Source organism: Monodon monoceros, unplaced genomic scaffold (assembly GCF_005190385.1).
Source record: "Monodon monoceros isolate NGI ecotype Baffin Bay Population unplaced genomic scaffold, NGI_Narwhal_1 Super_Scaffold_16, whole genome shotgun sequence".
NCBI lineage: Eukaryota > Metazoa > Chordata > Mammalia > Artiodactyla > Monodontidae > Monodon > Monodon monoceros.
This window is the reverse complement of record NW_021703772.1, coordinates 19,224,458-19,252,051: the sequence shown is the minus strand read 5'-3', so window position 1 is coordinate 19,252,051 and position 27,594 is coordinate 19,224,458. Positions and strand designations below refer to the sequence as shown.

General features: G+C 38.9%; 2 protein-coding genes across 8 annotated transcripts in view; one reads left to right on the top strand and one right to left on the bottom strand.

Moving 5' to 3' along the window:
• Positions 1 to 16,909, bottom strand: part of USP37 (ubiquitin specific peptidase 37) — an 89,690-nt gene extending 72,781 nt beyond the window's left edge. Inside the window, exons 1-5 of one of the 6 annotated variants that reach the window (XM_029225058.1) lie at positions 16,756 to 16,909; positions 12,603 to 12,743; positions 10,056 to 10,129; positions 8,186 to 8,410; positions 4,218 to 4,389 (exon numbers count right to left, since the gene is read on the bottom strand). In XM_029225058.1, coding sequence (XP_029080891.1) covers positions 4,218 to 4,389; positions 8,186 to 8,341 — 328 coding nt within the window. In that variant the 5' untranslated portion in view covers positions 8,342 to 8,410; positions 10,056 to 10,129; positions 12,603 to 12,743; positions 16,756 to 16,909. Of the gene's footprint in view, positions 1 to 4,217; positions 4,390 to 8,185; positions 8,800 to 10,055; positions 10,130 to 11,092; positions 11,412 to 12,602; positions 12,754 to 16,570; positions 16,604 to 16,755 lie in introns of those variants that run through there. The other 5 variants (XM_029225059.1, XM_029225061.1, XM_029225060.1 and 2 more) reach the window with 5 other exon arrangements.
• Positions 16,910 to 17,140: 231 nt separating this feature from the next.
• The window catches only part of CNOT9 (CCR4-NOT transcription complex subunit 9), a 34,545-nt gene continuing 24,091 nt past the window's right edge, over positions 17,141 to 27,594 (top strand). The window contains exons 1-2 of one of the 2 annotated variants that reach the window (XM_029224579.1): positions 17,141 to 17,541; positions 27,197 to 27,376. In XM_029224579.1, coding sequence (XP_029080412.1) covers positions 17,518 to 17,541; positions 27,197 to 27,376 — 204 coding nt within the window. In that variant the 5' untranslated portion in view covers positions 17,141 to 17,517. The remainder of the gene's footprint in view (positions 17,542 to 27,196; positions 27,377 to 27,594) is intronic. The other variant, XM_029224580.1, reaches the window with a different exon arrangement.

Sequence of the window (27,594 nt, the reverse complement as noted above, 5' to 3'; positions counted from 1 at the left end):
ATGGACACTGGATGCTAAGGACATGTGTCAGAACCAGTGACTGATATACTTCCAGTAATGTATATGCCAAAACACTCTCTGTAAGTTCAGCAGACTAAATGGCTTCTATTCTAAAGAAATCAATGCTAGTTTAAAGAACATGCAAAGTAATGTATAAATATGAATTTTTATACACTTTAAAAAGTATTTTGGGCTTCCCTGGTGGCAGAGTGGTTGAGAGTCTGCCTGCCGATGCAGGGGACACGGGTTCGTCCCTGGTCTGGGAAGACCCCACATGCCGCGGAGCGGCTGGGCCTGTGAGCCATGGCTGCTGAGCCTGCGCGTTCGGAGCCTGTGCTCCGCAACAGGAGAGGCCACAACAGTGAGAGGCCCGCGTACCGCAAAAAAAAAAAAAAAAAAAAAAAAGTATTTTAAGGGAATTCCCTGGCAGTCCAGTGGTGGTTAGGACTCTGTGCTTCCACTGCTGGGGGCTGGGGTTCAATCTCTGGTCGGGGAACTAAGATCCCACAAGCTGTGGCGTGGCCCTTCCCCCCCAAAAAAAAGTATTTTATATTTTAATTTCATTAATTTCTCACTGATGATCATTTGGAATGTTTTAATTTAAAAACACTGCAAATAATGCCGAACATCCTTTTACATATCTTCTTGCACTAATGGAACAACTTTCATAGGATAAAACTCTTTAGAAAAAGAATGTTGGTGTAAAGGATGTACAATTTTAAACTAAACTGATACTATCACTATTCCTCAAAAAAAAAAAATCTCGGGACTTCCCTGGTGGCACTGTGGTTGGGAATCCACCTGCCAATGCGGGGGGAAATGGGCTCGAGCCCTGGTCTGGGAAGATCCCACATACTGCAGAGTAGCTGGGCCCATGTGCCACAACTACTGAGTCTGTGCTCTAGAGCCTACGAGCCACAACTATTGAGCCCGAGTGCCAGAACTGCTGAAGCCCGTGCACCTGGAGCCCATGCTCTGCAACAGGAGAGGCCACCGCAATGAGAAGCCCGCACGCAGCAACGGAGAGTGGCCCCTGCTCACCGCTACTAGGGGGAGCCTGCGCACAGCAACAAAGACCCAAGGCAGCCAAAAATGAATAAATAAATGTATTAAAAGAAAAAAATCTCTAAGCTCCTACCAAGTATATGAGAGTATCTTGCCTCCCCTCACACTACTGCCAATGTGACAGTAAGAATCTGAATTTAATTACTGGTGAAGTTGAGAATTTTTTCGTGTTTATGGGCCACCTGTTTTTCTTCCTGAATTTCCTATATGTCCATTTCTCTACTGAATTGTCTTTTTTCCTACTGATTTGGAAAGTCAGTATTTATATATTAGCAATATTAACTCTGTCACTGTGGCTAAAGTTTTCTTCGTTTTTTCTTTTTTCCTTGTCACAGAGATCACTTAAATTTTTTACACAGTCCAAGTTATTAATCTTTTCCTTTATTTATTTTAAAAATTTATTTATTTATTTTTATTTTTGGCTGCGTTGGGTCTTCATTGTTGTGTGCGGGCTTCCCTCTAGTGGCAAGCGGGGGCTACTCTTGGTTGCGGTGCACAGGCTTCTCATTGCAGTGGCTTCTCTTGTTGCGGAGCAAGGGCTCTAGGTGCGCGGGCTTGAGTAGTTGTGGCATGTGGGCTCTAGAGCGCAGGCTCAGTAGTTGTGGCGCACGGGCTTAGTTGCTCCGCGGAATATGGGATCTTCTTGGACCAGGGCTCGAACCCGTGTCCCCTGCATTGGCAGGCGGATTCTCAACCACTGCGCCCCCAGGGAAGCCCTCTTTTCCTTTATTGATTCTGGTTTTATGTCATACTCAGAAAGGTTTTTTCCATCCATATATTATGTTAAAATCCATTCTACCCTTCTAATAATACTTGTATCACCTTTTTTTTACATTCAAATCTTTGATCAATGTAAAATCTATTTAGATGAAGGAGTAAGATAAGGATCCAGTTTTATTATCTTCTTAAATGGTTAGCTGGTGGTCCTATTTATAGACAACAACGTTCATCTAATATTAGTCTTTTTCCCATTCATTTCAAACACCACATATTATACTTTAAATGTTTCATACTTTTCAAAGTATTTTTATATTCATTAGCTTACTCTAGTCTGTAAAGTACATATTATCACTTTTGGGCAGCTAAGGCAACTTAAACCTAAAGATTAAAACAACTTGCCTAAGAGTACAGAGTCCACAGCTAGCCACTCTAAAAGCAGTAATGACTTACTGAGTGCCTATCATGTGCCAGTCATGCTTTACGTTAATGAGCTCTAATTTTTTATTAAGCACTGAAATTAAGGTGATAAAACATTCATTTTAGAGATGAGGAAACTGAAACTCAGTTATTAAGGGAGCTGCCCAAAACCACACAGGAAATAACAAGTAGAGCTAGGATTCAAACCCAAACCTGTTTAGGTCCAAAGCTCATGTTTTTCCATTATGCCATGTTGTTCAGACTCAAACTTGGGCCCCAGTCTACTGTGCTTTCCACTCTAATGCGTTTATTTATTTATTTGTTTTTAAAATTAATTAATTTTTAAATTTTTGGCTACATTGGATCTTCGTTGCTGTGCGCGGGCTTTCTCTAGTTGTGGCAAGCAGGGACTACTCTTCACTGCGGTGCGTGGGCTTCTCATCGCAGTGGCTTCTCTTGTTGTGGAGCGTGGGCTCTAGGTGCGTGGGCTTCAGTAGTTGTGGCGCGCGGGCTCTAGAGCTCAGGCTCAGTACTTGTGTCGCACAGGCTTAGTTGCTCCGCGGCATGTAGGATCTTCCCGGACCAGGGATAGATCCTGTGTACCCTGCATTGGCAGGCGGATTCGTAACCACTGCGCCACCAGAGAAGTCCCCTCTAATGCATTTAGAGACATGCTTTCCTTACACACATCAATTCTTAAAACAGTGATTCAATTAATATGATGGAATAAAACAAATATAGAAATACAGACATAATCCCTGATATATTCTAAACTTTCAAACAGTACTCAATTCCTTGATTCTAAAATTCAATATTTAGAAGACTGACATAGTTCAGATTTGGTAACATGAACACATAATGAATAGAAACCAAATGGCAAACAACCATAAAAAATTTTTTAAACAAGAAAATAGTGTGTGAAATAGAGGTATTAATTAAATCCAAGCAAGGCAGCATTGCTACATCTTCATTTTTAAAATGTTTTTAATGTGTTATATTTAAGTTAAAAAACTCAAAAGTTTGTCAACTGTAAAATATCAGTAATAACAAACTACTGATGATGATAAAGCTGGAGACTAACAATAATAGTGGAAAACTCATTTTAAGCAACAGATTATTCCTCATTTTAAGCAACAGATTATTCCTAAAAATTATTCCAGATTATGCCTAAAAATTATTCCAGATGCCTATAAATATATATTTTTAAAAAATCAAAACATTTTAAATGAAAGGGGTTGGAGGAGGTAGGGGAATCTTATCATACTGTGTGATTTTCTATAGTACCTTCTGTTTTCATAGCAAGAATAAAACCTCAGAATAAGTTTCATATAAAAAAGTAAGTATATAAGATTTATGTAACAAGGTAAGTTTTCCCAATTGTAATTTAAATCCTACTGCTTTTCTAGACACACTCTTTCGTGGAATCTTTAGGGTGTTCTACATATAAGATCATGTCATCTGAGAACAAAGATAAATTTACTTCTTCCTTTCCAATTTTATTTCTTTTTCTTGCCTAAGTGCTCTGGCTAGGACTTCCAGTACTATGTTGAATAGAATGGGTAACAGAGGGTATCCTTTCCTGTTCCTGATCTCAGCGGAAAACCTTTCAGTTTCCCATCATCGAGCTATCTGCTGTTCATATAAGGCATTTATTATGTTGAGGTAAGGTAGTTTCCTTTAATTCCTACTTTGTTGAGTGTTTCTATCATGAAAGAATGTTAAATTTTATCAGACACTTTTTCTGCATCAAGATGATCATGTGGTTTTTGTCCTCCATTCTGCTAATTTGAATAATCACATTGATAGGTTTTTTTCATATCTTGAACTATTCTTGTATTTCAGAAATAAATCCCGCTTGGTCATGGAGTATAATTCTTTTAATGTGCTGTTGAATTAGGTCTACTAGTATTCTGTTGAAAATTTTTGCATCAATATTCATGAGGAATACTGGTCTACTACCTAGTAATATTTTTTTATAACTGCGAATGTCAGACCCTGGGAGGATTAGTGCTCACCTGCATTAAGTCTGTTTTGATGAACTGCATCTAGAAACAACCTCATTTCCTCTGCATCCTTACTTGGTACTTTATCAATAGATAAGAAGCTGTTATCTTGTAGAGTTAACATTAGGCGGCTTTGTTTTGCTCCACTGGGTCGAAGCACCACATTTTTAATGTTATGACTTAGCTGATCAACACAAAAGGAAAAGTATCATTAAAAACGAATTATAATGAAGCAGAAAAAGTTGTATAATGAATACTAAACTTTATACTTTCTAAGTTACACATTTCTTACTTTTTCCCATATTAATTTAGTTGTGTTTTTTTTCCCCCAACCAAAAAGAGTTTCCATTTTTGACACAATTTAAATCAAAGATTTCACTTCTAGGAGAGGCAAACACATACTATTAAAATTTTACACAGTAATCCTAACACTCTTGATTTTTTTGGTAGGAAACTGCATATTTTCAAGTATAGTTATAAAGTTATAAAAACTAATAAGTTAATTTACAGAGCCTTGATGGTTATACCATCACCAGTTTAGAAAGCCATATTGGATTAGAGGCTTTTTCTTTCTTTTTTTTTTTTTTAAACAAGAGCTTATAAAATATCTAGCAAGTGGTTTAAGCAGCTGCAATATAAAAGGATATACTAATCCAGACTGTAATCCTCGAAAGAATTCCACTTCTCAAAAACACATCAACATAAACCTTTACCAGCATTAGAACATTCTTTTTTTCTTTTTTAACTGTCTAAGCAAGGTTCATTTAACTTTCAATCACAAAGGTCATAAGTACCCTGGAACTCCCTTAGCTTACTTCTCCCACTCCCCAGAACTGGTTCAATAACTTGTCTTATACTCTTCCAGACTCTGGATATGTGCTATTAAGTGATAACTTTTGTTTTCTCTTGGTTGAAATTTTTCCAAGACTAAACTAATAAATCTTGCACTTTTTTAATATAAATAATTCCTGCCAACCGGGCATCCTTATTCTCTAACACTCCCCCTCAGCAGGCATATTACAGAGGTTTCTAAAGCTGCCTTTTGCTGAAGAGATAGCCTCTGAACAGCATAAAGAAAGAAGTAATAGCTTTTCACAATTTTTTTAAATTAGGGAGAACTGACCTTTGACAATTTTTAGATAAGAATGAAAAATCAGTATTACCAGCCTTAATTTATTTATTTCAAACTTAAATGACATTTTTTAAGCTTCAAAGTTGGTCTTAAATTCATGTCCTTGAGTAGAAATTCTATCATAAAACACAATAACTAGTTTCAGATGCTTTAACTCCAAAATATTTAAATCAGCAGTTTACCGTGCAAAAAGGAAAAGAGACTGCATAAAACCATTATTTCAGTCAATATGAGAATAATCTTGAACTTTATCATTTCAACAACTGAAAAATCCTAGCTAGTCATACAATTTTAGTTACTACCCATATGGTGAGGCCTCTCAGCCTTTTCTCTAAGTCCAGATCTCTGCCGGAGCTCCAGTTTTTTTTACCAAATGCCTAGTAGATACCACTATCTGAATGCCTGACACCTCAGAAAACTCATCTCTCCCAATCCTCATGCCCCAATTCTTCCCCTCTGTCCCCTATCAAAGAGAAGATGAAAGGGACTGCCATCCACTCAAACCTAAGAATCTCCCCAGACTCTTTTCTCTCTCACCCCCCAAATCTAATGAATTAAATCTTCTTGAAATCTCTTCAAATCTACCCTTTCCTCCACTTGCTTCTCCCACTGTCTTTTCCTTCGCTCAGGACTTTCATTTCTCATCTAAACTCTCACAATAACCTCTTACACGTCCTTATTCTCCCACTAGCTCTTGAAACAAAGTCATCCGCCTAGCTGTCAAATAAATTTAAACTTAAGATTCTTGGCTCCTTAGTATCTAAGTTCCCGTTAGTATGACAAACAAGATGCTTCAAGATCTGGTTCCTATCTAGCTCTTCAGCTTCTACTTCTGCCATTCACTCCCCACTGTGCATTTATTTTAAAATAATTTTCTGGTTCCCTGAGTGTTGACTCACACTAGCATGTTTGTCCATTATAGAAATCACCTCCACCTTACCTCCACTGTGTCTGGCAAATTCCTATCTATCCTCTAAATCCTCAGAGCACAAAACACTTCCTTCTTTGTGTTACCTCAGTATCTCTGAGATAATTTTACAGCTGAGAATGTATCTGGTTACTCTTAAGTTTGAGAAGAAAAGTGTCTCATTCAGCTCTGTATTCTTAGCCCTTAGCACAGTACCCACCACGGTAATCTGTAGGTGGTTGACAAATGAATGCTGAATGCAAATTCATCTAGAACTGAGATGAAGGTGTAATCACAGGTAGATTCCTCATGCTTCTAAAGATCTATGTTTGTTTAAGTATTTAAATATTTACTCAGTGCTAATTTGGGATGAGGACTGAAAGACTGAACCTCTATTTGAAAAAAATCTTTCTTTCATTGAGATGGGCAATTAGTAGATATATACACGTGGTAGAAACTATCATTTCTATTACCCATGTCACCACCTCCAATCTATTTAAGAATATCTTTGATACATAAAATCATAATCAATGTATTTCCATAGTTTAAAAGCAAAGATAAATAGAAATTTTACTTCAGCTCTGGTTCTCAAGCATAAAGTTTTATAAATTGTTCTTCAAAAGAGTACTTTAGAATGAATATTATACTTTTATATAATCTAATTAACAAATATAGCATTTTTAAGTGCAGAAAAATGTAGGTAAGACATTAAATTCAACTCTTATCAACACAAGTAGTTCTTGGCTGCACAAGACAGAAGTGAAAACAACATAACTATCTTTTGCAGTGAAAAAATAATGAGATCCTTCAAAAGTTAACAGTTAGAAGAAAACAGCTGTAAGGATGACCTTGAATAATCATCCTTGAACGGTCTATACCACAACCTTTGGCAGGATTATTTATGAAGAAGTAATTAAGAAGACACTAATGAGTCTTATTAAAAGCTAACACTAAAAATAAAACGAAATTGAGTTATTTGTAGTGAGGTGGATGGACCTAGAGTCTGTCATACAGAGTGAAAGTAAGTCAGAAAGAGAAAAACAAATACCGTATGCTAACACATATATATGGAATCTTAAAAAAAAAAAAAAAATGGTACTGATGAACCTAGCTGCAGGGCAGGAATAAAGACGCAGACATAGTAAATGGACTTGAGGACACAGGGTGGGAGGGTGAAGCTGGGGTGAAGTAAGAGTAAGCATCAACATGTATACACTACCGAATGTAAAATAGTTGGCTGGTGGGAAGCAGCAGCATAGCACAGGGAGATCGGCTCGGTGCTTTGCGATGACCTAGAAGGGTGGGATAGGGAGGATGGGAGGGAGGCTCAAAAGGGAGGGCATATGGGGACATGTGTATGCATATGGCTGATTCGCTTTGTTGTGCAACAGAAACTAACACAGTATTGTGAAGCAATTATACTCCAATAGAGATCTATTTAAAAAAATAAAAATAAACTCAATATTGCAAGGATACAACAGTCGGGGAAATTCAAAAGACAGGACTTGGTCCTACATCAAAAACTTGAGGGATGTTTTAAGTTAAAGGCTTAAGGAATGATTCAAAAAAAAAAAAAAAAAAAGCTAACACTAAATGGTGATGAATTTATCATATATGTTGAGGGGGGAAAAATAACTGAAGTTATCCTAATGTGGTTTTAAACATAGCTTAGATAGATAGTATCCAAACTCAGTTCCTTTCAGCTTCCTCCCACCAGTTTTCTTTTCAATAATGGTGACTACTTCCTACTCTTCATTATACACCATCAACCATTTTGCTGAATAATTTATAATATATATACCTAATAGTATTAGTGTCCTGGAAATAAGAAGCAAGAAATAGTAATCTAGGAGGGCTACCATGATACTTAGTATGGCACAGAACAGCTATTCACTAAAGGATGTGACTGAAGATCTATTCCAAATCAAAATTTGGTAATACCTGAAATATCCTTGGAATTCCTCCAGTATTGTAGTGAACTACTAGGCTGACTTTATTCTCTTTTTCCACAACTTCAAAGGATCCTTCTTTCCATTTTGTAATCCCAGTCTGCATACTTCGAATTCTGATAGGACCATGTATCTTCAGAGGAGACATACTTTCTTTAAAAATAAATTGCTTCTAGCCAAATTAAAAAGAAAAAAATATACCTTCACCTGACAGATTCTAAGGAAGAAAAATAAAATAAAATAATAAGTTACAATTTACTAGTGATTAAAACAAGAGTTTGAAAGAGAACATTTAATGAACCATCTTATGTCCTTTTCTCCATTTCAATAAACTACCTCTTACTAAGTATCCTCAAAGGCTTTGGTTAGCTGGATGGCACAGGTAAGAAAAACAAATGAAGCAGTCACTGACATTCAGTGACTGAATTTACCCACCTTTTATTTTTTCTGCACATGTTCTCTCCTTTGCCGTGTACCCGTGTCCATTAGTGCCTAAATTTTGCATTTTGTACCATTAACAGCCATGCTATTGCCACTAAAGGCAAGACAATCAGGAATACTAAAGATTCCATTCTCAGTGTGAGTGCCCATGGCAATATGAGCAACTTTCACCTTCCTTCATGATGTTAAAGGATCTTGAATTTCAAATATAAGTAAAAAAATATTTTCAGTCAGCTGACTGCATTTGTTAGAATTGAGTTCCTAGCAAAACATCAAATCATATCACCAAATAATTCTTTCTACCAGTTGGTAGTCTATACATATCCATATGTGAATAAATAATAAATAACTATGAGAATAATGAGTAATTGTGAGAATAATCAAATTAGTTTAAATGAATAAATAATTGTGAGAATAATCAAATTAGTTTAACCTAAAGAATTATATTACTTCAGAAAATCATTTATTCTCTAGGGAAAACAGCCTAACCAAAAAAAAAAAACCCTGTTCCTAAGATCCACCTACCATTTATGCTTAATATTACCATCCTTGGAAAGAATATTTACCAATTTTATCTTTGACAAATATTCAAATTTCCCAAGTGAACTTCTGATACTTACAGAAATGACAGAATGTCTAAGACTCTTCAAACCAGCTTACCAGATGTCAGCAAGTAAATACAATTACAGTAACAGCAAAAAATGTTATCAAATAGTGCGTGTGTTACACATATACACACATATATGCAATCATCTAAAATTAAAACAAAACTTATACTGTAGCCTTCAAATCTCTAAAAACATTGCCTTTAATACAGATTCTTGCTTATAATTTAATAAATTAAAAATCATTAAACTTTGCCTCTGCCTAAACAGCTCAACTAGAAAAGCTAAAAGTAGTAGTATAAGTACAAAGGAAAAGCATACTAGATCTAGATATCAAGAGCCAGCTCTGTCACTTACTAATTTGTAACTTACCTTTCCTAACAACTAGTTTTCTCAACTGTAAAACAGGAATATGAAAATGCTATAGTGTTGCAATATTAAATGAAATAACACACATTAAGCACTCAACAGGCAGCAGCTTCAATATGAATGGAATTACTGTCCACTTTCTGAATTTATTCCTTGTCTGCAACACCTCTTTATCCAAAGATCCCAGACAAATAACTTGTTAACAAGGGTCACCAACTCACTGCCTATAGAGGCCAGGTAGGTGACACAAATGATTTAGGCAGGCAGAATATGAAAACTGCTACTCAAATCTAGCCGGTTTTGCCATGTAGAAAGTGAACCTAGCATTGCCAGATCATCTAATTCTTCAAGAAAATGACATCCAAATTTTCTGTCAACTGCCCATTTTAAATTGTGGGCAATGAATTCAAACTTATTTTTTAAAGCCACAAATCAAACAAAACCCACCTGTAGGTAGAATACAGCCTGGGGAATCCTAGTTCGAGGCCTCTAGGTGCTGTACATCAAACAGCTAAGAATAACTTTAAAGAGAGATATGAAAACACTTTGAATAGTTAAAGATATTATGCATTGTAAGTCCTCTACTATCACTCACTCATCTCATCAAATTTTTTGAGTGCCTAATTGTGGCCAGATTCAGATAGTATAATTGGCTGGGTGTATGAATCCATCAAAGTAATAAAGGCCACTACTGTTTACAGACCTGTTAATGTGACATTTTGCTCAAACTAGTAACTACAAAATCTGGGCCAGCAATGTGTTTGTAATGCTTTTTTTTTTTACAATTAATAATTTGGTGCTTCATCATTTAGATACAGCCTTGAGATTTTTTCCACTCTGTCTCTCAGCACTGTCAAGAAAATGTGGCCCCTCTCCTACTCCAGTTGCCCATGCCAGAAACATGAGTTATCTTTGACTTCTCTCTTGATGATTATTGGTATTGGACTGGAAATGGAAGGTAAGGTTGTCATTTCTACTTCCATATACCTTCCAGACATCTTTATAGTGAACTTCAGGTCAAATCACATCACTCTCTTCAATATCATTCAACAGCTCCCCAATGCCCTCACAATTAAATCTAGACTCATTAACATGGCATAAACACTCTTCATGATCCAGGGCCTGCTTACCTCTCTATCCCCAACAAACCCTCCAAATCCAGCCATCTGAACTACCTACAATTTCCCTAAAAAAGGCATATGTTCTCAAGCCACTGTACCTTTGCACACACTGCGGTCTACCTCTGCAGGATTTTTACCTACTCTCTCCATCCCCCACCACCCCCCTTTTTTTCTTCTCCTGGCTATAAAATCAAAACTCAATTTAGAAATTATTTTCTCTAAGAAGGCTTTCCTAGCTATCTTTCACTTTTTCTCTCACCCCATATCCACACTGACAGCATTGAATGCTTTTCTCTTCTGTTGTACCCTGTGCTTACCTCTAGTAGAGCATTTACCATATTGTATTATAAACTGTCTATTTACCTCTTTGTCTCTCTCTAGCTAGACTTTGCTGTTTGAAGACAGGGAATATGTTCTTTAATCTTTGCATCCCCACTAGGACAGTGTCTGGCACACAAGAAACAAACTCATTATTCAAGAATAATGAACAAATCAGCACTATCAACTTTATTCGATTTACTGTTAAAATATACAGCAGCAGATACCAGAACCATAAATCCCTTTTATATGGCTGATATAGGATTATGTTTACTAAGCTCTCTACAAGAGTATCACTCTGCACTGTATACCTCATCTTCTGAATACTACATATAGGCTTTTTCTATGTGCATCTGAATTTCTCCTAAATGCAAAGCTGTCCACATATCTTGTTAAGATTCAATGAGAGAAAAATCATTTATGAAAAACAAGAATATGCAGTTACAGAATGCATTATTAAAACAAAAAACATTAGTAAACTTGCCTAAACTGGGATTCATATAATTTATTGTTCAATGAAGAAACTCCACTTAAAGAAAGAGGTTTATCAAATTACCTCGTCTTTCCTTATGTCAGGGTGCCAAATTAAAAGCGAATAACATAAAACCCAATTATCTTAGTGCTTTCCTTAAAGACCAAAACACAAGTAAGGACATTGACCTTGAATTCCTCCAACAAAAACATATTTAAAAAAATTAGATTATTTAACAAGATTTGGAGGTGAAGATATGAAAGTTCAATAAAAAAACTTTATTGGTTACTTCTGTTTCCCTCTATATAATTCTCTCTATATGTAATACATGATTTCTCTAGATATAATTCTCAAACATTTTGATGCAGAGTTTTGGTTTGTATAAAATTTTACATCAGATATTGAACATTTTCTTAACCATTTCTACTAGCAATCTCTCTTTCTTCTACGAGAAAAAATGTAAAAGGTACAGGACATAAAATTGGCAGAATCAATAAGATTTTTTCTTAATGCCTCAAGCTAGTCCATTATCTGCTCTTGCACTAAATGAATTAACTATATTTACTTTTGTGCACTGATCATATTATCAGGGTTTGCCCTACCTGGTTAAGAGAAAGAACACTAAGTTTCCTTTTTGGTATCTAGCATGATCCAGTAACAGTTAAACTTTCTATGAACCTAGGACAAAGACAAGGTTTCACTGAACTCTGTAATGCTAATTCACTATCAAAGCAATATTAGGAAAACAAAGTACAAGGAAAACCAATTATTCTTTAAGTACATCCAAAGAGATTCCCCATTCCCTAAATTTCTTCACTATTGTTAAAATTACTGTTCAATTTTGAGCAGTCTATGCAAGCTCAATCAACCACACTGGCAAAAATGTTTCTATACCCTCTACAGTTATTTAAATGCTCATATTTTAGGTACTTCTTTGAAAACATTCTTATCCGGAGGGTATTCTGTGGTTTATGAAAGCATGCTAAAGCACAAAACTATTACTACAAAATAGAAGAAAACTGTCAATTCTTGCCAGTTTGCATACTCTTGGAAACATATAACCAAAATAAAAACATTACTTACTTTTCAGTGACTTTTACTGAAAAACCCTATGTAATAACAATTCACCTTTATTCTGATCCTTGTGCCAAAGGCAATGCGCTCTTCTTGGGGAACTACTCATATTCTGCAGCTATGCCAGTTCTCCGGGAGCCATCAACTCAGCTAAAGAAAATGTAAGTGTGCCTTTTTTAAAAAAAATTCATTTACAAAATTAAAATTTTTATACAATTTTACAACAAAATTTTGTTACAAAATTTTATACAAAATTAACCCTTTGACTACTTAAAAACCACAAATTACTTTATAGAAAACATTTAATGCTCAAGATACACATATACACACATACACATAATCAACAGAACTCTAGGGATATATCTGCTGTGGAAAACGAGGGACTCCAGGAGCACGCACCTTCATCAATTTGTGTCTTGTTTAATTTACTCCTGCTACATTTTGAAACTAAGAAGGCAATGAAAAAAAGAATATATCCTTTGTTGACTTTATAAACATTGTTACATAACTGGATGTCTTAAATCTTAAAATACCACTTCCATGATGTGTTGATACAAATTTCAAAAGGTGAGTAAACTTGGCTTTTACTTTTCTTTCAAAACTATCTTCATGGGCTTGTTTCCCAAATTTAGGCCTCTCAAAGCCTCAACTTTCCCTGAAGCTCTACCCAAACATTTCTCACTGCCTTCTTGAATACTATAACGTCAACTTTAAACTCCTTTGTTCACTTGGTAAAAAATCATTTATTGAGCTACTCCAATCTGTTGGCACTGTGTTAGGGATACACATGTGAACATGATACAGTCCACGCCCTCTTTAAGAGACTCCCCAGACTTCCCTACATTTGTCCTTCCACTGTCATTCAGACAAAAAGATCTTAGCATCAGCTTTAACCTCATTCTCATTTATCTAAAACAGTCTTTCCATCACTACTACCCTAATTCAGAAATGCATCACTTTGCCATTCTTCCCACCTAATATTTATTATGCAACATTTACTAAGCACAGTACTAAGCACCATACATGCAATATCTCATAATCGTCACAATAATCCTAAAGGATGGGGATTATTAGTATCTCTATTTTACAAACGAGGAAGCTGAGGCTTACAGAGATCAGGTAATTTATGCATGGTTACAGAGTCAGTAAGAGACAAAACTAAGTCTAGCACCAGAAGCCATGTTTTTAACCACTACCTTATTGCATCCCCAATGATTTGTAGCAACCACTTTCCAGTCTCCATTCTCTCAAGATTTTTCTATCCAATAAATCCTTTACCCTATAATACCCTTTCTAAAGGACTATTCTTTTTTATCTCTTACCAACTAAAGTGTGTCTCCTTAACTTTCTCTCTAAAGGGGGCAGGGGGAGGGTGGAGGGGCCCTGTCTTATTTTCTTTTGTACTCCCAACAAAATAACAGGCACTTAGTAAACGCGAAAATATGTGCTACTGATGCTAATTCCCCTCCCAAACATTAAAAAAAATTTTTTTTATTTTCCTGTGGTAAGAATACTTAACATAAGATCTACCCTCTTAACAAACGTTTAAGTGTACAATACAGTATTGTTAACTATAGGTACAACGTTGTACAGCTTATCTCTAGAATTTATTCATCTTGCTTAACTGAAACTTTCTCCCAAACATTTTTAACAGCTCATCACTATCTACAAAATAAATCCAAATGCTTCTGTGTTTGGCACTCCTACTTTTAATTTTCAATTTCTCAACATAAATCCCGTTCTACACACACAAATTACTAAATTTTAGTATTTTCTTCCATAACTACCACCAACCACTTACTTAAACATGGAATTTTCCTTTATATATTTTTGGAAACCTCATCTTCACTGGTCTCATAGTTTAACCTGTTGTTAAAATATATAAACACTGCTCTGATTTCTAAGGGCTTTCTTTCCTAAAAAGATCCATAAAACAAATGCACAAAGAGATAAAATTAGTGTGGTCGCTGAAAGTAAAGAGAGAAGTCGACCTAGATAAAGTTTATCTCCAATTCAAAGAGTCTAAAATCTGAATGATTCTATGACATAAGAATGGGTAAAATCATCCAAAGCTGGAAAACCCTTTGGTCTTTTGTGTCCTTTAATTTGTCTGCAGAGTGAAAAAAGATGTTTGTCATCAGATGACAAGAATATCAATAAGCTGGTGTTTCCCAAAGACATGATGCTTCTTATAGCAAGCTCCAATTTATTTATTTATTTAACAAATTCTTGAGAAATAGAAATGAAATAGTTCCTAACCCATATTCTAGTAGAAGACACATTTTAAATAATCACACAAGTAAATATATAATTAAAAGTTCTGAAAAATGGTATGAAGTTCGGGCATGATGAAAGATTATAATAGGGTACCTGATTTAAGGACCGGGGTGGGTTTTTAAGCAGAGAAATGATGTGTTATTGCTGAATGGAAAAGTGATGTGGTTTGTTTGGGTCTGGGGAAGAGAGTGAAAGGAGCAAGAATGAAAGAAATTAGGACAACCAGACAGGAGAGTATTGAAGTGATTCGCTTATAACGACAATTACAATAACAATGAATGCTCACTGGCTATTTACTTTACATCAGGTGCTTACCATGGTTATTTAATTTAATCCTCATAGCAATCCAATAAGGTGATTATTATTGCCACTTTACAGATGAGAATATAGGAAACATTAAGTCCAGGTGAGAGAGGACTGTGGCTTGAACTAGAAAAGTGCTAATGAAAATGTACAGAAATATATTCAAGACATATAATGAAAGTAAGAATAAACAGAACCTGAAGAGGGTATAGATACATGGGATGAGGGCTTTCAAGTTTCTACACTATGTAAATGGATAAATGGATATACCACTTAATGAAACAGGATACCGGAAGAGAAAGCATTTGCGTATGGAGAGAATTAAGACTGGTTTCAGACATGTTACATTTGAAATTCCTAAGAAAAAAAATCAAGTTGAGATGTCAAGCAGACAGTTAGCTATTTAGATCTTGAGCTGAAAACAAAAGGAACACGCTGGAAATAAAACTTCTCATCAATATACAGGTAGAATTTAAAGCACAGGGTGGAAGGGAAGAGTAAAAGGAGAACAACCTAGGACTGAACACAGATAACCATTTTACTCCATCAAACATCTCTCCCTATGATCATCGATTACTTTGACGTCAACAGGCCTTTCAGTCCTCATTCAACTTTACCTTTCAGCAGAATTCAACATTATTGATAACTTCCTTTACCTTTTCTACAAGACTTGTACTCCTCTATCCGATTACTAAACACCAAGAATCCCTCAGGTGCTCCATCCTAGGTCCTTCTTTTCTAGCACTGTACTCTGTTTAGGTAATTTCATCCACATCCATAGCTTCAATTACTATCAACATGACAGATGACATCTATGTATTATATACGTTTACCTATATATCCAGCTCAGAGCTCTCCTCTGAGCTCCAACCCAGTATATCCCAACTGCCTACTTGACATCCTCTGATAGCTTTTCCTGTTAGAGACTTGTCAGACACTGCCACCCCAAAAAAGGTATTTACACAGAGCCTAAATTTTGAAAGGATTACAAAACCACTACAGGTCAACTCTTCAGACAGAATTTTGTCGTCAATTATCATTTCCTTTCACGGATCATGAACTAAAACAGGTAAACCTGACAACCTGATCTGATGGCTAGAGATGGGGACCAACCAAAGGCACTAAAAAATACAAATCATGCCTTTCAGTGAGAAATGGTTAGGAAAGAGAAGGTGAAGAACAGCCAAGAGAGTGAAACAGTATCATATCCCAAGGCCTGATGGACGTGCGGCAACGGAAGTCACCTGAAGAGATAGCAGGCCTCTCTAAGGGACGAGTGGCGGACGACAACAGCCCCTAGCAAAGAGGGGTCAGGTTCGGGTCGCGGAGGGAGCGAGTGACGGTAAAGACCAGGTCAAAGGAGAGGAAAAGCCTGGGAAAAGACCTAAGTGGAGTACCTGTGAGGCCAGAGGGGGCGTCGCGAGGATGAGGGCGGGCTGAGCAGCAGCCGGGCGAACTCCAGAAGAGTGAACGCCAAGTGGGCGGACCGCACGGGGTGGTTGGGCCGGGGGAGCTAGGGGAGCCAGGGTTGGGGCGCCAGGGTAAAAAGGCTCAGTTGAGGCGCTCGCCGGGCCCACCTTACCTGTGCCTGCGAGTCCGGAGCCTCGGACAGGCCTGCCGGAAGCACGGAGTCCTCACGGAGGGGGAGGAGCCGGGGGTTAGGAAGGAAGGGACACCGGGCACGAAAGAGAGGGGCCGCTCGCTCCCCCAGTCAGGGAGAGCGGCTGATGGCGGGAACTGTGACCACACGCAAAGACGCACGCACGCACGCACACCCGACGCGAGCAGATGAGGCGCGTGCGCGCCAGCCTGAAAGCTCCGCCCCTTCCACTCCCTCGCCCCGCCCCAGTGCCGAGCGAAGTCTCGCCCCAGCCCTGACCGTAGTACGCATGCGCACTTCCTACTTCATTCACTTTCGCCCTCCCACCGTTTCCCTTCTACTCAGCCCAGTTGGGCATGCGCACTACTTGTCCTCCCGGGACTGCCCGGCTTTTCCCGCCCTTCACTGGCCTCCGGAGAAGGGTCAGAGTTCACGGCCTTCTCTGGAGATACCTGCTCCAAGCCGGGGACGCGGGGACTAGTAGGTGGCGGATGTCCTTCCTGTCCTGAAACTTAAGGGACAAAGGACAAACTCTAGAACTGTTAGCTCCAAGAGCTGGGAGGCGGGAAGTGGTTGTGTGGGCGGGGTCAGGGGTGAAAGGTCAGAGGGGCTGCGAAGGGGCGGAGCCAGCCGGAGGCGGATGGCGGCTGTGGCGGCTTATCTGCTTCAGCGGCAGAGGCGGTGAAGCTGGGACGCGGGTCGGGCGTGTCCGGCGGTGGGAGGAGAGCGGCGGCCGCTCCCAACATGCACAGTCTGGCAACGGCTGCGGTAAGTGACTGGGCCGCCCAGCCTGGGCCCAGAACGCCTCCTCAGCCCGGCGTTTCGGCCTTCTTTCCTAGCTCCCTGTGTCGGGCTGGGAGTCCTGCTCCTCCTGCCCTCAACCCGCGAAGCCCCGGCCCCCTTCCTCGCCGCGCTTGGCTGTGGCGGAGCCGGCCCCCGCTTTCCTCGCCGGCCAGCTCCCGCGGCCTCTGACGCCGCGTAGCGCGTTCTTTTCTGGCCCCGGGGCCTGGTCCCGCGGCTGGAGCGCCTCCCTCGCGGCCCGGACGGGCCATTCATTGATTCATTTCGCTGACCAACAGTTTCAGGGCGCCAGTTCCGTGCTTGGCGTTGGCGGGGGCGAGGGGACTTCCGCAGTCCGCCTGACACTGCCCGTGCTCTTGGAGCTCCCTGCTTAGGCACATCGCGGCGGGGAGGAAATGGCTTCTAGCTCAAACCACTTGCTTTACAGATGCAAAATCCGAGACCTGGAGAAGCGAATAGTTACCATGTCCGACTGACGGTTCTCTGCGCTTAAAACCTTTTTTCACACATCTCATTTTACCAGCGTGATCTTTTACCAAGAAAAACAGATAGTGTAAATTAACCTATGTGAAGTAATCCTGTGGTCTCCCATTGCATTGAGAGAAAATCCAGACTCTTTGCCTTGGCCTACAAGGCCCTCTGAACGTTATGTTCCTTACCCAGGTTTTCAGTCTCTTCTGTCACTTGCTCCGCAGGCTCCAGCTACACTGGCCGCCGTTACATCTCTTCTACTTAACGCTTTTCCACTCCAGGTTGCATCTCTTACACACACACACACACACACACACATACACACACCCATGTGGGTGTCCGGCTCCTTTTCCCTCAGGTCTCTGTCTAAATCTCCCTAGAGTTGCCGTCCCTGACCACCCTATTTAAAGTAGTTCTTTAACCCCCCAACTTTTCTCTGTTAGAGTACCCTTCAAAGAATTGATCTCAATTTGTAATTCTTGTATTAATTTACTTGTTTGTTATTTGTCCCCCTTTTGAGGTCAGGGACAGGGATCATGTGGATCCTGTTTATATGGTTACTCCAGTGCCAAGTCAGTTCCTGGCACCAAGTAAGGGCTGAAATATTTTGCTGAATGACGCCGTATAGATGAGGGAGGTGACTACTGAGAGCAAATAGCCGTAATGGGCAGACAGGATCTTGTGATTCGAGCATATTCTTCTGAATGCCCATCCAACTTTTTCAGTTTAACCAAGGTGAAGTGACTTAAGGAGAGAGTAATATACTAAAGTTGCATTACCAGGCAAAATAACATAAATCCTAAATAGAGGACAAAAGTTGCCTCAACTTTAAAGTCAGAAAGTGAGCTGAGTGTGACTAGGCTATAGACAGCATTGTCATTTCCAGGGCAAGTGGCATCTCTGCCTCCTGGCACCAAGTTTCTAAAGTGTTTGTAACTTTTCACAGAGAGAGGTACCTTTTATATATCTCTTAACTAGGTGACTGCAATTTCCCCAGCTTTTTTGTTTCTTCCAGATTTTACATGTAATATGGGAAGAAGCTAGTCAGAAAATGAGGTTGTTGCTGGTAGGAGGGGGGCAGGTTAAACAAAGGATTCTGCTAAGGTTGGCTTATTCATCTCTCAAAATCTGATTGTCTTCTCTAGGCTTTGATACCAAGCTTTTCTTTCCCCTGTGCCTCCCCAGACTCTACCTATTCAGTTCCTTTTCAATTGCTCCCTAATACATCTTTTGAACAGATATTAGAGCTGTGGTTCATTACTTAAAAACTCAGTATGTGTTTCTTCAAGTAAATTTATAGTGCCTTACCTTTATTTAGAAATTGAGCTTTTGATACTTTTTAACCTGTTATGCTGTTTGGACTACACAAACGCTCTGACAAGTTCATTTGTACCACTCATTCACTGGAATATTTGGTTAGTGAATCTGAAGCAAAAAAAAGTTGAGCCACCTCTTTCCCAACCCTTATTGCCTTCCATTAGGCTAAACTGCCTGTGTTATTCTGATCTGGGTAAAGGGACACTAATGGTATATATCCCTCACTAGAAATTGAGGAGTTAATAATACATGCAGCAGTGCCTGCAGTAATCTAAACAGCTTGAGAAGATGCTTACTTTTTGTCTAATGATGAAAATTTGTGTGTATCTTTATTTCTTTTTTTAAATAACAAGTAAATCACTTAAGCTAGGGAGATAGTACTATCAAAGGAGAATGTGATCACATACGAATGCAGGATGTTATTCACTAGATGGAAGAATTGAGATCATTTGGGATGTGTCTTAAATTTTGACTCTTTTCTTTAGTATTTTATTATGCCAGCAGTTTGTAGTATAGTGGACTCTTCTCATTCTTTGCAGAATACATCTTAACATCTTCATTATTGCCATCGCAGAATGTAATTTCTTTCTCACATCTACTAAATAGAAACAGAAATACCCCACAGGATTGTTTTAAATAAGAATAAGAGAGTGCTCAGTGGTTGGCTAGGTTCATTCATTGGTTAAAAGACTTGCTCCCAGACTTTAGCCTTGGGACTCTAATTCCTGCCTCAGCACAGTAACAAATCACCTGTTATGGACCTTGAAGACTGCTTCAGCTTAATAGTACCACAGATCTTCACATACAATGGGTCTTTTGTAATGAATGTTATACTAGTGATTTAAAACAGCCAAACGTAAACCTTTAGGAGGTGCATTGGGTATGCTTCGTTTTTTGTTTTTTTTCTCCACTAATTTCCAGTGGCAATTCTGACATCCTTAAACCCTTGCTTTTTCCTCACTTTCGATGTAACCAGCAGCTGTATTAGTCATTTTATATCTCTTCGCTGAAGCAGTGCTAGACCCCTCCTCTTTGGCAAGTAGAAAGAACATTAAGCACTCTGAAGGATCTAATTCAGACAGCTGTCTCCCATTGAAGATTTAAGCAAATTAACCAACTTTTCTTTGTTTATTCACTTCCATTTTTAAAAAGTTATTTTGAAGAACATCCTGGCCCGTATTTTATAAAGATATGAGGATAGTTAAGCTAATTTAGTGTTTCCCTGTGGCACTATTAAGAAAGGTGTTTTCTTGTTATATCATCATTATGTAGACACCCAAAGCCACGTGTTGAGTCATCTCCAGACCAGAAATAATCTCTATTTCAATCTAATTCCATTTTTTATTCACTATCATGTATTCATTGATAAGAAAACCAACAGCTGTTTTGGTCCTCGAACATGAAATTTTATTGATAGATTTGGCCATTTTCTGTTTAAGAGAGCCATCAACAACAATTTTTTAGTTTACTCAAGAGGGGGGATCATATTTCTTTCCCATTTATGGGTAAATGTGGATCTTTTCTAAGTTCTAAATATCTTCTTTTCACATTCTGTTAAGATTTTTCAGAAGTGGAAGACCAACTATCAGTACCCTTTGTTAGTGACACTTGGAGTTAACCATTGGTGACTCACTTTGATAAATGTCTTAAGCTTCACTGAAAGAAAAATGTTACTTGAAATACATTTTCCACATACAAACCAATAAACAGGAAGGAGGAGAATGAGTCCCTCCTAGTTGATAGTACAGACATTTTTTAACACATCTGTTAAAAGGAAAGGACCACTGACTCTAAGTAGGTTATAGCTAAAAGTATATAGTTACATGTAATTGATCTTGTTTTTGTCGTTGGAAGTGTTGAGGGTGATAACTAATAGTCCAAATCAGACTTCTCATAAATGACTTTACCTCTGGGTATGTTAATTGAACCCACTATTTACTCAAATCCAACTGTAACAGAATATCAAACTTAAACTTCTGTATTGGGTTCTTAAATAATTTCTTCAACTTGGAGGAATATTTGTGATTTCAGTCCTATAGACAAAGTAGAACTCACTGATTCTAGAGAGTAGACTAGAGTTTAAATGTAATTCTGCCATATACTTGCTTGTGTAAACTTCAGTATATTAAACCTTCCTGAACCTGTTTCCTCTTAGAATTTTGAGGTAATCCACAGTGACTGGCACATAGTATTTCAGTAAACATTGCCTCCTATTAAAAGTTCTTAGAAAAAATCAAACCTAGTCTATAGTAGAGGGCTGGGTGTGGGGTTTTCTGAAAGGAGTATAGAGAATTTGGGGGGGATAATGGAATGTCCAGTAATGTATCTTGATTGTGGTGGTGGTTACTTGGGTATATAGGTTTCTCAAAATTCATTGAAATGTACACTTAAATGGGTGCACTTAAAAGTTGTATGCAAATTTACCTCAGTAAAATTGATTTTTTTTTTTTTTTTTTTTTGCGGTATGCGGGCCTCTCACTGTTGTGGCCTCTCCCGTTGCGGAGCACAGGCTCCAGACGCGCAGGCTCAGCAGCCGTGGCTCACGGGCCCAGCCGCTCCGCGGCATGTGGGATCTTCCCGGACCGGGTCACGAACCCGTGTCCCCTGCATCGGCAGGCAGACTCTCAACCACTGCGCCACCAGGGAAGCCCAAATTGATTTTTTTGTAGCCAGTTAGATTAGTCTCTCACTTGTAACTAAAGAAAGAAATTTTTGAGATTTTAGAGCTGAGACTTTGATAATTAATTTAGTTCCCTCATATAACCAATGATAAAATGGAGGCTTAGAAAAGTAAATGATTTATTCTAGGTCACACAATGGTAAAAATGGCAAAACTGTTTTGAAGCCACTTCTAGCTCCCAATCCAGTGTGCATTCCAGTTATGTACTTGTGTAGCTACTTGCAAATCAAGGTCTTTCTTTCTTTTTTCTTTTTTTTTTTTTTGCGGTACGCGGGCCTCTCACCGCTGTGGCCTCTCCCCTTGCGGAGCAGAGGCTCCGGACGCGCAGGCTCAACTCTCAACCACTGCGCCACCAGGGAAGCCCTTTCTTATTATTTTTAATTCTTTTTTGGCGGCACCACACACGGCCTGCAGGATTTTAGTTCCCCGATCCCTGGATCAAACCCGGGCCCCCTGCAGTGGAAGGTCAGAGTCCTAAACACTGGATCACCAGGGAATTCCCAAGGCCTTTCTTATTCTTAAACTTGACAACATGTTCTTAATTCTAGGTCTGTAAAAGGGGTACAGGCAGGATCTATGAGTTCCCTGAAATTATGTATAAATTTTAGGTAAAAATAAATTATGTGCAAAACAGTTTGAAATTGTGTATTTTTCTAAGGAAAAGATCCAGAGATTTCAATTCAAGAAATGCTACCCTCTGCTTTTGTGGTAGTATCCTGCCGTTATTGTTAATGTGTTTAAGTTAGGTAGTTTCCAAAAGGGAAATCAGATAAATTTGCTTCTCTGCCACTGGACGGTGTGTGCTGGTAGATTGTATCAGCCACAGCCTCAGAAATGTATTAGTAAATTATAAATTTAAAGAATTATAGCAATTGAACTAGGAATCTTTAGAGGTAATCTTTAAATAGAGAATTGGAGGAGGAGGAAGTCTGCCCACCGTTTACTCATAGTTCCATCAGTTGTAAAATGAGGATTATAACCACGGTGCTGTGATCATTCAATGAAACCATGCTTTTTAAAAGTACAATACAGGGACTTCCCTGGTGGCACAGTGGTTAAGAATCCGCCTGCCAATGCAGAGAATGCAGAGAACACAGGTTTGATCCCTGGTCTGGGAAGATCCCACATGCCGTGGAGCAACTAAGCCCCTGTGCCACAAGTACTGACCCTGCGCTCTGGAGCCGAGCCCGCGTGCCACAACTACTGAAGCCCTTGCACCTAGAGCCCGTGCTCCGCAACAAGAGAAGCCACCACAATGAGAAGCCTGCGCACCACAACAAAGAGTAGCCCCGGCTCGCCGCAACTAGAGAAAGCCTGTGTGCAGCAACAAGCACCAAACACAGCCAATAAATAAATTAATTAATTTTTAAAAATAAATAAACAGGGCTTCCCTGGTGGCGCAGTGGTTGAGAGTCCACCTGCTGATGCAGGGGACACAGGTTCGTGCCCCGGTCAGGGAAGATCCCACATGCTGCGGAGCGGCTGGGCCCGTGAGCCATGGCCGCTGAGCCTGCGCGTCCGGAGCCTGTGCTCCGCAATGGGAGAGGCCACAACAGTGAGAGGCCCGCGTACCGCAAAAAAAAAAAAATAATAATAATAAATAAATAAATAAAAGTACAATACAGTTCCCTCTCTTTCCTTATCTACCCCACCCCCTCTTTTACTTCCCACTCCCTTTTAGGAAGGCATCAATTTTCAGATTCTAACATTTTTGTGACAGGTGTGCCTAAATGATCTTTGGGATTCAGAAGGAGAGTCAGATGCATTTGGGGTTTTTATTACCATCAAGATCTAGTAAGATGCTGGAGTTGTGCTTTGGGGCTTTATTCAGGGATGAAGTCCAAAGTATTTTATCAGTCGTCTGGTAATGTAAGTTAATATAGAAATCAGTGCGTAATTCAAAATGTAAAAATATGGGAATTCCCTGGCGGTCCAGTGGTTAGGACTCGGCGCTTTCACTGCCAGGGCCCGGGTTCCAAGATCCTTCAAGGCAAGCAGCATGGCCAAAAAAAAAAAGAGCAAAAATACTTCCTTTTTATTCTCCAAAATAACTAACTTTCCTTGTGTGTTATAAAATTACTTGTTGATGTAGGTAGGGAAGGGGTGTGTGTGTGTGTGTGTGTGTGTGTGTGTGTGTTGGTGGTTATCACTAGCTGAATTATGCCCATCTGAGCCATGATTTGACATAGGGAACTATGTCAAACTATTTCACTGACTTTTCCCATTAAAATGATGGTTATTAAGTACCTCATAATCTCAATAAGTAGAGAATTTCTCTTAGTATCAATGATATTGTTCATGGGTGTTGATTGTTTTTCAGATTCTGCTGAACTAACAGCAGTAACATTTTAATTTTTGTCTGAGATTTTTATATATTTCCTATCTCTTTTGTCTAGGTCACAGGAAATAGTTTTTTGGAAAGTTGTGTTTAGATCAGACCTAATCTTTCAGGCAAGTGAGAAGCAGCATTAGCAAGGCAGTTAAGAGTATGGACTCTGCTGCCAGACTACCTGAATTCAAATCCTAGGCTTTGCCACTTAACTTTTAAATAACTTCTCAGTTTTCTCATCTATGAAATGAGGGTGGTAATGACAAGTATTTATTTAAGACAGTGCCTGACAGAGTAAGCACTATGTATGTGAGCTCTCACTTTTATTTTAAGAAATAATTGTATTCATCCGATAACAAATAGGTATTCAGTGGGTTTAAACTAACTCCTCCTATTAAATTTGGGGCAAAATTCACCAGGGGTGATGAAAAGGAGGGTCCCTACCTCAGATATTTCCTGGTACCAAACTGCCCTAACTGCCTTCTGGTTGTTAGAGTGGCTGCAGAACTCATCTCTAAGCTTATATCTGAGGGCCACATTACCACCTACCTGACGTCCATAGCTCTCTTAGAACTAAAGTCCAATGGAGGTTGCAGAAGTTGGAGTATTACTGGCAGCAGGTGGTCATGGCCTTAGGGACCCAAGTAGGCACCAGATATTGACCCTCCAGAGTGCCAGCACCACTCCAGGGGCACGATCTCCTCTGCTGTAGTCAAGCCAGCTCTGGAAACGTCATATGTGGAGATAGGACCTGGTGTTCAGAAGCCACAACATGCTGACTGGTGTCTACCAATGCAGCCTGGCGTTGTTCACCTAGGGTTCCCCAGGACAGGATAGGGTACAGGGTGCTGGGTACAAGTCACACATTGGCTTTAGAGAGGGTGATGGAGTTTACTGATGGTGGTGTCTGGATGACAGGCCTCTAGGAATGAGTAATGACTAATCAGGATAGACACTATATTGCTGGAGCATTGTCTGTGGGGCCCTCTTTAGGATTGTGGGTCATCCAAGAGACTGTGGGCAGGAAACCCAAAGCTAAAATTTCAGCCCTTGTTTCTACTGAGCTTTTAAGGTGATGTAATACTCTAAATGTAAACATATCCTATCTTCTGGTGGGAATTACATTTCCAAAAATAATTTTTAAACTCAAGGGCCTATCTGTGGCAACATAGAAAAGTCAAGTGCTTGGACCATACTGTTTTTGCTGTTGGGAGCGGAGGGCAGGAAAACTATTCCTTCTGCATCATTTAGGAGCCTATGTTTTCCTGAGGAGCATCACTGATGGGAATTACAAAGCAACTTTTAGCAGATTACTCTGAGGCACTTAAAGAGGACTTAAATTACATGGTATTTTAGTCTGTTTAGCAGAACACCTTGTGGTTCATTCTGGCAAGCAAGAGAAATGATAAACGTTAAACTAAAAGCTTCTAATCAAGCTTCCATTTATAGAAGGCAGTTGTTCAGCTTGAGTAAACGTGACTACTCCTCAAAGTCCATCTTAGACTTCATTCTGTTCTTCAGCAAACACAGTTTTCCTTTTTGTTCCTCATTTTTATATCTGTGCGATGGATAGGTCATCATTCTGTCACACTAAGGTGTAGTGGGAACATGTGCATAGTGTGAGAAGCTGGTGTAATATGGTTCAAGAAAGATTGGAATATGCAACTTTTGTACTTGGGTGAATTGAGCAAGTTAATTCCTCTGAGCATTAGTAGTTTCATCTGTAAGTGTAGATCCCTTTTTTCTGTCTACCTACCCTATAATTCCTCATGGTTTGGGGGGAAATTAAGTGAGAAAATATTGGGCTAGGGATGGAAATCACCGTGAATTTGTTAGGACTTTAGAGCCAGAAATAGCAATGGTTATCATCTTTCTAGTTTCCCATCTTATCTTCCAGATAAGAATAGTTAAGGGACTTAACCAAGGTACAAGCCTGTTTGACAAATGTGAAGAATTATAGAAGTGCTCAAATTTTTTGGAATATTGAGATTCTTTAGCACAATAAAGAAAGCATGTTCTGTTTATATAGTCCCTACATGAGTAAGGAATGAATGAATCTCTGAGGGGTGGAGGTACAATATGTATAAGAATCATTAGAGGGGGGAGTTTTTCCAAATTACGTAGATTTTCTGCTTCATGGAGGGGGATGCTGGAATTACTGGGGAAGGAAGAGCAATGTGGGGGAGGGCTTTTTCTTTCAAAAACCATCATAGGCACATGGTTAAAAAAAAGAGTGTAAACTACATGCAGAAGATTTTATTGTATACAATGACAAGTAGGTCTCCCATATAGATTCCAACCTTAGAGGTAACTACTGTTAACAGTTTCTTATGTGTACTTCTAGAAATGTTGTATATAAATATATAAGAATATATGTGTGTTAATGGAAGCGTATATGCTGTTCTGCACCCTTTTTGGGTTTTTTTTTTTTCTTATTTAGTATCAGCACAGTATAGAGCTAACTCTTTTTTAAGGGGCTATGTAGTATTCCATATAAAAATGTACCCCTGTATATTTAACCAGTTCCTTATTGATGTTGATAGACTTCAAGTTTTCTGCTTTTAAAATAGTGCAGCAGTAAATATTCTGGTATATCTTCGGTACAGCCCAAGTAGACCTGTAGGATAAATTTCTAAACATGGAATTATTAAAGAGTGTGTGCCTTTTAGATTTTGATAGATTTAATTCATTTACATCAAGTATATGTATTTAGAAAAGCTCCCCTAGTATTTACAAAAAATATGTTCCCTCCAAAGGCTACTGCAGAGTAAGACTTGATTTGACTCTAATGAAACTCACGTTTACTTTCTTGTTTTCACTTGAAGCCTGTGCCTACTGCACTGGCTCAGGTGGATAGAGAAAAGATCTATCAGTGGATCAATGAGCTGTCCAGTCCTGAGACAAGGGAAAATGCTTTGCTGGAGTTAAGTAAAAAGAGAGAATCTGTTCCTGACCTTGCACCCATGCTGTGGCATTCATTTGGTACTATTGCAGCACTTTTACAGGTGGGTATATATCCATGAGTTGCATGTCATTCCTGTTTATCACACTTGTATCTCTCTGTCTTTGCCCAAATGATTATGAAAACTTTGGTAGGATGGTTTTTTTCTTTTTATTATTTTTTTAAACTTTATTTATTTTTTAATATAAATTTATTTATTCATTTATTTTTGGCTGCGTTGGGTCTTCATTGCTGCGCGGGGGCTTTCTCTAGTTGCGGTGA